This window comes from Mycteria americana, chromosome 3 (assembly GCF_035582795.1).
Source record: "Mycteria americana isolate JAX WOST 10 ecotype Jacksonville Zoo and Gardens chromosome 3, USCA_MyAme_1.0, whole genome shotgun sequence".
Classification (NCBI taxonomy): Eukaryota; Metazoa; Chordata; class Aves; order Ciconiiformes; family Ciconiidae; genus Mycteria; species Mycteria americana.
Genome location: NC_134367.1, coordinates 85,996,715 through 86,011,771, shown reverse-complemented (window position 1 = coordinate 86,011,771; position 15,057 = coordinate 85,996,715). Strand labels below are relative to the sequence as shown.

Here is a 15,057-nt window from a genome sequence, read left to right as displayed (position 1 = left end):
AGTAGTCGTAACTATACAGTAACTGTTGCTCTGTATGCATGGAATATAAATACCAGTGCCAGTCCTAATCATGGAAGCACTACTTCCATCTCTGGTGAAATTCTGCACTGATTTGCCAATGGTATAGTTGTCATTAAGGTGTTTCAGGGCTCTTCCATATCTGGTAAAAACATGGCATCTCATCTTATAGGGAGTGTACCGGTAAGGCAGTTATGTGTTTTACTATGGAATACAAATTCACTTTCAGTACCCTTCTCTATATGGGTATCCAGGCATTTTATATGTGATACTTCACAGATCCTGTGTAGCTCTTGCATGCTGGAGGCTACATAAAAAGATGATTTACCAATGACCTGGCTCTTAATCCCCATGGATTAACTGGGCTATGGACAAAACTTTTATTGTACTGTATGAGATAGCAAAACAAGTAGAAAGACTTTAACACTACCACCAGAAAAGTAACCCTCTAGCATTGTCTGTCATATGTGGCAAAAGCATAGGACAGCAACACTTTTTATAATGTTCCCTACTTTCGAGAATACAAAATGAACCTCCTGACCCAATTTGTCAAACACTCACTACAAACAGTTCACGCTCACAGAGATCATGAGTTGACAAAACAAAATTTGGTTTGCACAGTGTACTTGTTCATATCTACAGTGTGAAATTTCTCCTACACAAACACATGATAATATGCAATTATGTTTAACAATTTTACTACTGAGATGGTGTCTCACAAAGTAGTCTGCCATAATCCCAAGGAGCTCCTCTTGTTGACAGTACAACCTAAGATGCAGCACATGAGTCTTATTAGTAAACCATATTCCCTTTTCATTGTTCCTAAGTAAATTAAAACTACAGGACTGATTTATAGTCAGACTACATTCTTCAAAGCAGGACAGTGGGCTCTGACCAGAAATTTTATCTTTTTTCTAAAGGGAAACGTCTCTTTCTGCAGCAGCACATGGCATGTACACAATTCACTGATAGAAGTGACCTGCAGAAAGGTCTCAATGCTCTAAGCAAGAGCCATTAACAAAACCAAACTAAAGCCAGCCTACAAAAAAATGAAAGCTCTATAAAAGTCATATTTAATTTGGGTATTTCATATGTGTGTATATACAATACACACACATATATATAGATGCCCCCTCCCCCGCCCCGCTCCAAATTGTATATGAAATACCCATAATATTTACAAATACTGATCTGGAGTTCTTAAATCTGAGATGAATCAGCACATTCCTTTGAAAACAGAATAGGAGATCTTATTTCAAAGGCAAGCTCTTTTCTACAAACACGACACCAGAGAAACTTAAAGTGAATTAAAGGGATATTGTGAAAAATCTGAGAGGCTTGACACTGACATTAAGTCTTTGGCATGGTTACCAAGGCCTTCAGGCACCACGACAAACCAGGAACTACTACTTTAGCAGTTTTGGACTTAACAGAGATCTGTTTAAATCTGAACCTGCAGCTAGAAACAAGTACCATGAAAACTACAGCACTGTGATTTCATCAGCTTTGAAATCAAAATAGTGGTCAAACAGGCTGTCCTCAGAATTTCATGGAATTCCAGTTTCTCTCGGAATCCTTCACTCCTCAATGGGATTATACTGCCTAATAACTGGAAAAGCATTATAATTTAATGGCACCAGGATGATTTTATGACTATACCACTAACAGTAAGCCAAGTCACGCATCCCTTTCCCTCATCAAGTTATCACAGTATTTAAGGAAATCTGAAGGCAGTAAAGTAAGGGGCATGGGTATAGAAAATTGGTGGCAATTATCTCATTTTAAATCAAATCAAATTATTCCTAATTCTTATGCTATGGCAGAAGAAGGGAAAAAAAAAATTCTTCTCCCAAAGCACTCCTGAAAGTAAAATACTCTGAAATCCAGATGAAAGTAAAGTGGTTAAAATTCCAGCAGGGAACTACCTAATTAATAGGTCTAAGATTCATATTTCCCCTGGGAATAGGGATCAGTAACGCAAAAGTATTATTTGCAGCTTTTACTTTTCAAAAAATTTCACTTTCTCTCTCAGACACAGATGTATTATTTAACATATGTATAATACATATGACACAATATATGTACCTACTACAAATGAAACGGAAAGATTAAAGCTTAAAATAATTCTTTTTACGTTACCATAGTTCAGAAATTTTAGACAGTTATCTACATTAATGTAATTTCTTACCCTTTTATGTACCTATTCATGCACAAGTATGTAATTAAATTTATCAACAAAAATACTTTTGTGGTATAGAATCAATTTGGCACCTGACACAACCTCACAATCTTTGCCATCTTTCACAATTTCATAAGCTATGGCTTCATGGTAAACTAAAACCTGCTTGTAGATGCTGAAAGCTGCACCAAGAACACCATAACAGCAGGCACAAAACTCTATCTGCTGATTTAGAATTAAGTAAAAAATTTTGGAGGCTAACTTTGTACCAGCTAGCTTTATCCTGGATCAGGTGTCATTCCTCCTCCTAGAGCTAAAATAAAACCTTAAAGCTGGCTTAAACTCACTACCATATGTTCTCACTAATTTGACAGAAATTTGGTAGTATTTCAGTATTTGATCTACATAAAATTTGATGTCCCTGCCCATGGCAGGGACATTGGACTAGATGATCTTCAAAGGTCCCTTCCAACCCAAACCATTGCATGATTCGTTCTATGATTCTATTATATAATACGGTGACCTGCTGCAGTGCAGATGAAAAATTAAAGGTCATGAATTTGCACCCCCAGACACATCCCTGCAAAATAGTCAAAAGGACTGATCACAAAAGATGGCTGCAAAGTTCACCACATAAAAAGGCCTTGCCTCATCCTCACACCCAGCAAGCCTCCTTTCCAAAGGCTTGATACTAATGAAATAGAGAAAAGGACAAGGGGTAGTTCCCTGGGGAGGGGCAGGGCGGGGCAAAAAACAAGCAGCACACCACATTAAAGGGAAGCCAGAGCAAAAATTGTGCAACAACAGCAAGTTAACAGTACAATGTATTACAGTACTTACCGTCTCCAACCTCAAAGTCCTTGAATGCAAGTTCTGAACCTGAGTCATCAAGCAGGATTTCACCATTTAAGGTAAACATCATAGTGTGCTCATTCATGTCAACCATACATCCAACAACATCTCCTGCCAACCAAGAGCGACCAAAATGCTCATTACCCTGATGCCACCGCTGTGCCTGAAAAGGATTTAAAAGAATTTCAAGGAGTAATAGTGACAATGTATGTGTTCCTCTCTCCCTTAGTGGTACAACTAATAATTAGCCCCCTCAATTAAGACAGCACTAAAATTAACACTTTCACAGCATATCATTCCAAAACAATGCCTGTGAGTACTCCAAGTTGACTTTGAAAATGGAAATCCAACAATTAACTTCCTGCAAGCATCCCTCACATCAGTATTGTAAAACGTTGCTAAGTGAGCTGACAGGGAAAATTGCTATTTCAACATTTTAGTAACAAGAGTGAGCATGGCTTATTTTCCTGCAGAATCTCCATGAAAGACTTGTAATGAAAATAATATGCTATCAATTACAATGTTAAATAGCTGCTTCACAAACTTTTTTTAAGCAATTGCTTTTATTTAATCTAGTAGCCTATAAATTCATTGCTTCTAAACAAGCTTTATTGTTTCCTTAAGTATAATTCTAAAAATGTGTACAAAATAAATTAAGCTTCCTGCCATACCAGACTTTGGAAGGAACAGAATTGTCTGTGGATGGGACGAGCACTCTGAGCTTCTTGATAGATTTCAGAGTAACTGAGAGCATGATTAATGATTCATATGACTGACCTTCAAGTCAAAGACTGCAAGGGCTTTGGATGAGGTCTTGGATTGGAATTCAAATAAATTAACATCTATTAAGAACTATTGTAACACGCATAAAACAAAGCAGTGTTAATAACAAATAGGTTCCCTATTCATATATTCCATCACAAGTAGACTTTTATCCTCTGTATCCATCCTCAAAATCCTACAAAACAAATGAGTCTTTCTGTGTGTCCTGAAGGTCAAAAGTTTTCTCCAACCAAGGAGAGAACCCATCCAAACCAAAGACAAAAAATAGCTTTGTGGATTGAGACCTAAAGGTCAAAACCTAAGATTCAGAATGCAAACTACTACACAGCTATTCTAGTAAAGACACAGGACTTGAATAGTTTACTTAAGCGAATGAGATATTTTACAAAGTCAACTTTTCAGTTCTCTTTTTAAGGCATCTTCTCACATAATACAAGACTGGGAAAAAAATTAAAATCCAACAACATGAAAAAAATACAGCTTAAGAGCTTGATCTGACCAGGAATAGCCAGGAATACTGTTGATTTCCGTTACATATTGTAATAGGAATAAAGGAAATTAATTCCAACATCAGATACAAGAAACATTTTGACATGAGTCATCAGTAGCCTTAATAGCAATTATGGTTTGGATAGCAGTTGCACTTGCCTTCATACTGAAATAAAAAGTTTTAATGAGTTATTTAATCTATTCTGAAGAAAACCAGTAACATATAAAATAGTTTGTTTTCCTATATATTTTTACTACTAGATTTCAATCTGTCATTGTCTCATGCAGAGTTAAATTTGAGCAAAAATTACTGGTTCTATCATACTTCGTTTACTCTAAACTGTAAGTATTTCCATGAAAACCTAGGTATACTCTGTGTGTAACTTTTACATTCCTATAAAAAACTTGTATCAAAGTTTGCCTCAAACACTTACTGCTAATAATCTTAACCATATTTATTCCCTAATGGCACTTCTTACAGAGAGAACAACAGTAAAAATTTAAGGAAATGATTCATAGTTAATTACAGCTCTGCCAGTATTTTGAATAAGTCACTTAGATTTTCAATGCTTTATGTATACTGCACAAATACTGTGAAGCTGTGAAAAAAATTACAGAAATGCCAAACCCTGCTCATTAATTTTTCAGGTTACATTGATCTTCCTTATTCTGCCCAGGCCCTCAAAGAGAGAGAGAAATAATTTCATAAAACACAAATAAAAGAAGAGAAGGCAATTAAGTTGAGGCAATGACACATGGAATAAGATGCAAAATTAAAAGTTTTGCAATCACTCATATTATTACGGATAAACATATACAAACCTTAAAGCCATCAAACACAAAAGCTTCTTCATCTGAGCCAAGTTCCTGATCTGGCAGACAACCTGGCCTGGTCCAGCCAACTCTCATGTCTCCTGCAGTAACTGCCTCAAACTCAAAGTACCACTTCCCAGTCTTCACTGCATAAGTCTTTTCTGTGCGGAAGATCCTGAATTTTTCCATTATCCCACTGCACACGTCCAGTCTCATCGCTGTAAGGTTTAAAAAAATTTTTAAAAGTAAAGGAAAAAAACCCAACACAGAAAGTACTGTATTCAACTACTGACAAAATGAAGGCATTGAAAACAAAAGGCAAAGGAACCCTCTGAGCATAGGCTTGCAAAGAAGAAAGTGCCTGCAAAACAGCCTTATGGGGAAAGTGCCCTTGCCCATTGTGGGGGAATCAGCACGTTTGGGTACCTCTCTGAAATGGCTCTACACTAATTCATCCAGCATGGGGGGGGGGGGGGGGGGGAGGAGAACTCAGAAGTCTGAGTGCAGTTACAGGGCTACAATCCTCATTGGGATCACAGAAACAGGGTGGGATAACTCACATGACTGGAGTATTGCAATGGATGCGTGCATGGTTTTTAGGAAGGACAGGCTGGGAAGGTTATGAGGAAGAGTTGCCCTTTATGTGAGAGAGCAGCTGGAATGCATGGAGGACTGCCTTGGGATGGTTCAGGAGCCAGTTTAGAACTTACAGGTCAAGCTATGCAGGCAGACTAATATGGGTGTTGTAGTGAAATACCCCAGGTGTACTGGGGTCTACAGGGGTATTGGAGCCAATGCTGTTTAACATCTTCATTTATGACCTGAATAATGGAACAGAGTACACCCACAGCAAGTCTGCACATGACACAAAACTGGAAAGAGCAGCTGATGCACCAGACAGTTGTGCTGCCATTCAGAGGGACCTCAACAGGCTGGAGAATTGCACTGAGAGGAATCTCATGAAGTTCAACAAGGGGAAATGCAGTACTGCACCTGGGGAGGAATAACTCCAGCCAACAGAATACACTGGGGGCTGAGAAGCTGGAAACCAGCTCAGCAGAGAAGGACGTCGTGGTCCTGGCAGACAAGTAGAACATCAGCCAGTAATGTAGCCTCACATCAAAGAATGACAGCAGTATCCTGGACTGCATAAGGAACAGCCTTGCCAGCAGGTCCAGGGAGGTGATCCTTCCCCTCTAGTTAGAATCATAGAATCATGGAATCATTTAGGTTGGAAAAGACGTTTAAGATCATCAAGTCCAACCGTTAACCTAACACTGCCAAGTCCACCACTAAACCATGTCCCTAAGCGCCACATCCACATGTCTCAAATACCTTCAGGGATGGTGATTCAACCACTTCCCTGGGCAGCCTGTTCCAATGCTTGATAACCCTTTTGGTGAAGAAATACTAGCAAGGCTTCATCTGGAGTGCTGGGCCCAGTTCTGGGCTCCCCAGTGCAAAACAGACACCGACTTACGGGAACAAGTACAGCACAGGGCCATAAAGATGTGTAAGGGGCTGGAGCATCCTTCTTATGAGGAGAGGCAGAGAGAGCTGGGACTGTTTAGCCTGGAGAAGAGAAGGCTCAGGGGGGAATCTCATTTATGAGTATAAATACTTGGTGGGAGGGAATGAAGAAGAGGGAGCCAGACTCTTCTCAGTGTTGCCCAGTGACAGGACAAGAGGCAATGGACACAAGTTAAAAAACACTAAATTCCATCTGAACACAAGAAAACACTTTTTACTGTGAGGGTGGTCAAACACTGGAACAGGTTGCCAGAGAAATTGTGGAGAATCCATCCTTGGAGATAATCAAAACCCATCTGGACATGGTCCCGGACTACCTGCTTTAGTTGACCCTGCTTGACCAGATGATCTCAAGAGGTCCCTCCCAACCTCAACAATTCTGTGATTCTGTGAACTGGGCTCTCAGTTATTTTAAACAAAACAACACCAAACATACAAACGCCAACAAAATACAGACTAAATTAATCTTCCAATCACCATAAAAGACAAACATTTGTCTTTGAGACAAGATTCCTCAACTGAGACATCTTCTTAGAGACTGAAATCAATTTACCTAATCTTCTCATTTATATTCTAAAAGTCAGATTTCTTAGTTATGTCATTGTTATAAAAATGTATTACTATATTTCTTAGTTATTATGATAAATAATAGAAGGAAGGTTGCAATTTAGATGTTTTTGCAGAAGCAATGGAAAATGCAGGATAGGAATCATAAAAGGAAGTCTTGCATGAAGCTTTAACAACAACAAAAATCCCGAAGTGATTATACTCCTGCTTCAGGAAAAAATACATTAACTTCTGTCAAGATAAAGGGCAGCAAGTCTGGAAAGAATAAAGATGCCCTTAAGGAGGGCATAAAAGTAGTATTAAAGGCAACTCCTATTCAAGGCAAGGCAAGTTACTGTTCAAGAACAAAAGGAAAACCTAGTCACAGCCAAGGTACTATTTAGAAAATATTATTTAGCTAGTGAAATAACAGAAAAAACAAGATGCCAAGTTTGAATTGTGTTGACTATTCTCCTTTATTCTTTCTCAAACTGTTGAAGAGATAGTCAGATGAATATGAGATTTCATAGAGTGCCTTAAAAACTGCCACTTCTCACTTCAAAGTTACTGTTTGTCAATTGTCAAGCTGAGATGAAGAAAAACAGCTTGTTCACATTTCTTGTCTAGTGCAATGGAGTATAAAATAAATTAACATTAACAGCTGTGTGAAAACAAAAGCTTTCACAGATATTGATTCATTTGGTTAAGTATCTGTAGCATGATCACACGTGCTTATCTTATCATAGCTTACTATGCTTCACTCCCAAATTCTCTTAATTGCAAGGGATTCATAACAAGCTCATTTAAGAGTGTTTAAGTTAAAATTCACTCTTTGTCAGGTAACTATAAGTATCTTTTCTCAAAGACCAAAATGGCTACATGAAGAGTTTCAAAGGAGGCTAAAGTTAAACTTTTACACATTCAACTTATTCCTTCTAAACGTATTCACTGATTCTTTTACTCCATGAAAGAATAATGGCATCAAAAATACTGAAAAAATGTAAGCTGGGGTATTATTGGGTTGCTTCAGAGAAAGAGGAGAAAAGAAACCTCAAGGGAAGGGTAAAAATGTAAACATGTTATTGTCTGCTTTGTAACAGCAGTAGAAACAAACTTAGTTTGTGCCTCACATTTCTGCTTTATAACATTTGTGGAATGTATAAGCAAAGATTTTTAAAGGGAGAAAAAGTATGCTGGTACATGTACCGCTTTAAGACATACAAATAAATCTATTTTCTCCTTTTTTCTTGACAACTAACAAATAATAGTTTTGGGCTTGGATCTCTAAGCTCTGATCCAACTCTCCATCTATCCATCCCAGTTCTCTTGAGGGTTACCCCGCTCCTTTGCTCCCACTTCCACTCTTTTCCTGTGTTATCCCACCATGCATTCCAGAGCAATCTGTTCCAATAGAAATGTACTTTTGTTTGTCATTCACAGAACCACAAACCTTAGACTCATCTACTTCTCTAACTTTCTTCTTTCCTTCACTGCACTGAACATACTGTCTTGAAAAAAATGCCTTTATTGATTCATCTACAGCTATATGGCATCCACATACTACACATGGAAAATGTTCTCAAAAATTGCCTACAAACATTTAATTATGAATATTACTTGAATACTACTACTCATGAGCTTACCTGGTGCCTTGGAGATGGCCATACCTAACATTCTTTTAAACACTTTTAATCCTATCTTCTTTCTGCTTTCCTACAATATTTTATATCAGTATATAGTGAGTTTTCCCTCCTTGAGATGCTTTTCACTACTCTACACATTTTCTTTATGCAGTATCTTCTGCTAAAATAGCTTCAAGTACAACCTTGTGTGGTGAGTACATAAAATCCTACCTCACTGTTCATTACTTATTACAGTCCTACAATCTGTTTCTGACACTTCTTTCTAAGACCTTACTATCAATTCAAACCATAAGGTAGCTTGAAATGACAAAAAAAAAAAAAAAAAAAAAAATCACACTTTAAAAAAATGAAAACGATTTCACAAAGCACAAGAAGTAATGCTGAATCAAACCCTTGATCTTCATCCCTAAGTTTTCTCAACTACTCTATTATCTGGTATTTTACACAGTTTTCTTTCCATTAATCAAATCACACTACGCAGGGATCACTCTGACTCTTTTTCTCAGATTAGGAAGAAGAATGCCTAAAGCATTCTGGATCTTCTTCCACAAATTTGCAAGGTATTAAAGCCTGCGCAGCCTTTGAAAATTCAATATTCCACTGTGATCACTGTAATTCCTCCTTTTCCTGAATTTCTTATACGCTCAAATACGTCTGCACCTACCTGTCTGTTTGTTAGACCATGTTAAGAACTTCTCCCTTTCTCTTCTGTTTTCTCAGCCACATCAAGGTCCACATTTCCAATATTATCTTGAATAGCCTACAAAATCACATCCCTCAGAACTTACTGTCACTTCTCATGCCACCAAATGCCTGACTTCAGTTAGGTCAGGCTCATTAAGTTTCCTGTAAACCACTCTGAACTCTCTGCCACATAATTCTTTATCAGTAACATTTTCTCTTTGATGGCCTACACAATTAATGCCTTAAAAACACTTCTGAAGACCCTCAGTATCTCACCTATACAGAAGATGAACCACCACAAAGCATGGGAACTAAGAATTTGTTGTCTTTTTAGATTCTGAGTAACTTAAGTAACCTTTCTAGATTCTAATCAATCCCAAAAATACAGCTGCTGTGGGAAACCAGTAAGTAATAACAACAATAAAAGCATAAAAAATGATGCTATAGAGCTTTGTAAATCAATGTTTAAAATAAAATTAATGCATGGAGATGCAGAACACCACTAGAGGGCTCTAAATCCTTTAATAACAGCATGGATTTTGGCTGATGAAAGGGGATCCCTATGACATGTTTTATGCATCTCAAAAACTTGAGAGGCTCACAAACTGTAAAATCTAAATCCCCAAAATGAGTATAGAAATATTTTGCTGAATGCAATTCTAGTCTTGTTTAAGAAAGTCCAGTTTGTGGAACACTGTTCTGCAGTTCCTTTCCTCTGGGAATTTTGCAACAGGATTGATGACACCTTTCAGATACAAGGACTGCAATTGTGTTCTTTACATTTCATTGGTAAGTCCATATACAGAACTAGCTCAAGGATCTCTGTATCATAAGGAAAAAATAAATTTTTCCAGCAGTTTCTTCCCAAGGAAAGGCAGGGGCACATGGTTCTCAGAACTGTAAATGAGGAAAGGGTATTAATATTGTTCAGGTTTGGAGGAAATCGTGGAAAATGAGAGTGCTCTCTCTCCCTCTCACCCTACACCACTAGACAGTTCCTTTATCTTCACAAGATGCAAAAGCCAACCCCCTTTCTCAGAACCAAGCAAAAGCCATGCTCGCTCTCTCCACGCAGCATCTCCTTCCCAAGTGGGAGGGGAAGAAATTACAAGATTATGCAGCAGCCTTAAACTCTCCAGACTAGGTATAGACAGATTTAACAGTGAGACTACGGCGTTTTGCCATCAACACAATCTACTCCACTAGGAAACAGATTGTTTTGCCCAGCCTTCAGCAATCCAGCCTTGTTACACACTCATAGGATCAGTGATGCCTCATATTTAAAAGTGTAATTTAATAGCAGCCTCTCATAAAAGCTGAGGATGAGAGCATGTATGTGCTTTTGAAAAGAAATTGAAAATGGCAAGTTCCTTGTGTACATTTTGGGTATGAGTTAGATCTTCTGCAGAAATGCTTTACTGAAGGTCTATGGCCTAACTAGGTCCAAATTTAATAATACCATCAACGATATAAAGCAGGAAAAATAATCATTTATTAATCAATATATTGCTAGGATAAGGTTTAGACACATTTCTCATATTTTCCACACTTTGCTGAGATTATAAGGATGTAAGTTTCAATTTTGATTTTATTATTCCATATTTCCGTATCTCCAAGTGAACTTCTAGAATATGGGTCCTGAGGGGTTATATCTATTATGTTCACATTTCCTTTCTATATGTCCAGTTAGTGTTCCAGAATGACAGTACAGTACCAAGAATATCCCCCTCTTGTGTTCTGTCTTACAACTTCATCTCAGCACGACAGAAAACTGTTGTTTTAAAAGCCAAAATCTATAAGAGAATTTATTTGTACATTACATGTCCTGATTTCTTTTACTTTCTTAGCATTTTATACTCTGCAGTTACCGAGGTAAATGTTGTGTGGTGTTTCTTTAAAACTTGTTTATTAAAAGTTTATAGAGTTTTCCATGGGTTTTTTTTCTGTTTAGGATGTCTCAAACTCAAACTATATAAGCTGAAAATACTGTCTGCAGTATCAATATAATATTCAATCTGGCAATGATGCAAATTCAAATAAAACATTTGCAAGAAGTGAGTTAAAATTTACTTATAGTCTATTCCACTTCAAAGACCTGAGAAAGTCCAGGAAGTTTAAATGCTCTAACAGACTAGCTAATTCTAGACTTGCAGTTTGACATTCACAGAATTTTGGTTTGTAGGCATTTGTCTTCAGAAATTTCATGTTGTAGCTTCAAATGTTTAAATACAAGATTATGCATGAACTGTAGAATTCTTCATTATTTAGAGTCAAAATTGTAGGAATACAAAATTCACATTTACTACATTTGTAAATGACCTTTTTCTTAGCAATTTTGCTATTCTGTCTTGAAATAACAAATATAGTACTAATTTAAAAGTTTTTACTTAAAAACTTAATTTTAGATTGGGGAACTTCAGTTTTTTATGCACATATTTAAAATGTAACCATATATTTTTCCCTGGCATAATAAGGCCATATAGCAAGATGATAAATATGTTTTCTTGATTTTCTGTATTTTAGGGTTGCGTCTTGTAGTATTCATAATCCTGATTTAAATTGCTTAAGCTTTTAATTTTGATTCATCTGAACTATCAAATCTACAAAATGAACAGTGAAAGGAAATGTATAAAATACAGAGAAAATGTATCACTGATTTAAAATGTAAAAATGTTTTATTTTGTAATTGTTCATTTGAGGCCACAGGACAAGAAAAGGAAACAATAAGGAAAGTAAGATCAAAGGGAAATATAAACAAGAGAAGATGGAGAAAAGCCCCCATTAGCTTTGAAGACACTGTACCTGTTAAGATTGTTTTATGGGATCAACGAATCCAGTACTGGAGTGGAATATTCTAAATTTTTTTTTTTTTGAGAGAAAGAGAAGAACAAAACAACAAATTAATTACCATGATCTTGATCAGGAGCTTCCAGGTTGTAACCATAGCCTAACAAGGTGCGGACTGCTTCCCGAAGACTGTCTTTGTTTGACTTCTTCGTCCGATCATCCAAAAGAGCGTAAGGTACAAGGCGAGGATTTCGTCGATTTTTCACATCCTGAGTAAGTATGAAAAATCAATTCAATTTCAGAAACTGTGCTTTGTCTTAAAGACAAAATTGTGCTATAGCAGCAGTATAAAAATTACTATTTATACCAACTGAAATCATGGAACTGCAAATACAGCAAGGATTCAAAGAAGTTGCAATAGTCTAGAAACTAGTAACAACACTGAATTTACTAAAAAAGCTATTAATACACAAATAAACAAAACTGTGTGGCTTTTATTTTCCATCAAATTTACTTAACAGGACAACAATACAAACAACAAGAACAAGGATAAATGCGAAGAGTTTGACTGAAAAGTCAAAGGAATTATATTTTGTACACTGTTTATGAAGCAGCTACCATAACAAGAAGCTAGTACATAACTAAAGCTCAGAGACATTACTGTACCACAAATATATAGAAGTTTTTTAATTATAGCACTATACAAGATATATAAAAAACCCCCAAAATAAACAAGATATAAACAAAAGAACAAGGTAAAACAGTACTAATAAAAGAATATTAATAAATATGTGCAAAACTAATTAATAAATAATAAAATAGATAACAAACCTGTGCCTTACTATGTTAAATACTTAAAACATGTATTTTTCCAAAATAAAGGGTCTTGTAAGAATATGAATACTGAGCTTAATGTGCTGAATTTTTGTAACAGGTAATTTAACATAACCTCTCCTGCAGCTGAAATTAGTGTATTGGTAAGGTTTAATCTTTGTATTTTATGTTTATTAACACAACATTGATTAGGTTTTCCTCTAGTGCAAAATTATCTTATTTGAAAGCATTGTTTAACTGGATTATTTATATGACTGACAATTTTTAGTGAGTAATGCAATTGTTTTCTTATCTACATTTTCGTCTCACATCCTGCCAGCGTTTGTTGGCATTGAGAGAAACCATACAAAGAACTCTCCATGTTCTTCCTAATATCTTATTAAAATAAATAAATAAATAAATAAATAAAGACTGGACATATAAAAAAATACTTGCTGTTTGTTCTCTTGGGTACAAATACCAAAGATAGTGAGAGGCTTTTATGATTGGTCAGACTTATTAAGAAGTACAAAAATAGTGCCTATTATTTTAGAAAACAGTGCCTACAGTGTAAGTATCTTACTTCTTTTACTGCATTACAGTTCTACTTTTAAGAATGTATGTGGTTTTCATTCTGCCTTTCCAGGCAGAAAAGAAATGGCACATCCATTCTGACAAATACTTGCAGTCATCTTTTGTTGTCCTTTAAATGCTTAGATACAAGACTATCTGCCTTTTGCCTTATCACAGTGAGTAAATATTAAAGTGCAGTTATAAGCAGTGCTTGATGAAATCTGGTCCTACCAGTGATCCTTCTAGGAGAAGAAATACTATGGGACAAGCATTACCTATATGCTCAAAGGGCTAACAGAAAGATAAAGATAATGCATTGCTGGGGACACAAATTACTACACCATATCAGCTCCAGTTATATTCAGTGACAGGGCCAACACAAGGACCATTTGAGGGGTCTACTTTCCATGTTTATTCCAAACACTTAAGTTGACATCCCCTTTTTACCAATATTTAATTTGGTAGATGTGGAAAAGGGCTGCTTCCAGCACAGAATGGACCAACAAATGTTGAAGTAAATGTTATAAGGAATTATTATTTGATATAAGAATATTCACATTAACATCAGAGATGAAACACCATGGGTATAATTATTTGTCTTGGAAAAGACATAGAAATAGTTTCCTCTGAAACACTGTATGTCCAAAAGATATCATGAAGTACTGTCTTTAAAAATATGAATCAGAAGTTTGGAAGAACAATTATGTAACTTCTTATCCATGATACACAGTTAGACTAACGCACTGGTAATTGCCATAGCAACCATTAACACACATTAACATACTGGCAATTAGCTGATAACAATATATGATAATGAAATATACTATAAGTACTTTTAAAAATGTCTAAGCACAAAATCAGAGTGAGCGAAAAAAAGCATAAAGAAATCATAAGTATTAAACAAACTCAATTTTACCATTTTTTTTCCTTGGGTCTAATTTTGTTTAATATTGTGACCTCTTTCACCCATTCAAGACTTTGGCTACTTCTTTAAATATGAATATGAGAAAGGATTTTTCTTTTAATAATTTTGTTCTTTTTTTTCCTATGATATGTCTACCTAAATTTTGAATGGTTTACTTACTGCTGAATTAAGAACTGTTATTGTTACATGTATATATTGTTATATATTGTTATATAACATATGTGATATGTTGCTATCTACATCACAAGTTTTTGTACTAACAATCTTCTGCACCTCTGTGGTTTAAGCGTAGCTAATCAAGAGAATGATCCTATACAGTGATTGAGCTTTGCAGAGTCACAATCAAGTCAACAAGAAAACTGATTAGCTAAGAGTGGTAATTTTTATTGAGTACATTTGCAATTCATACATAGACTTAATTC

The 15,057-nt window shown here is 36.0% G+C and overlaps 1 protein-coding gene across 1 annotated transcript in view; it reads right to left on the bottom strand.

The window, feature by feature from the left end:
* The window catches only part of RYR2 (ryanodine receptor 2), a 334,723-nt gene that overhangs the window by 163,978 nt on the left and 155,688 nt on the right, over positions 1-15,057 (bottom strand). Inside the window, exons 27-29 of the mRNA XM_075497176.1 lie at positions 12,446-12,593; positions 5,144-5,352; positions 3,038-3,212 (exon numbers count right to left, since the gene is read on the bottom strand). Coding sequence (XP_075353291.1) covers positions 3,038-3,212; positions 5,144-5,352; positions 12,446-12,593 — 532 coding nt within the window. The remainder of the gene's footprint in view (positions 1-3,037; positions 3,213-5,143; positions 5,353-12,445; positions 12,594-15,057) is intronic.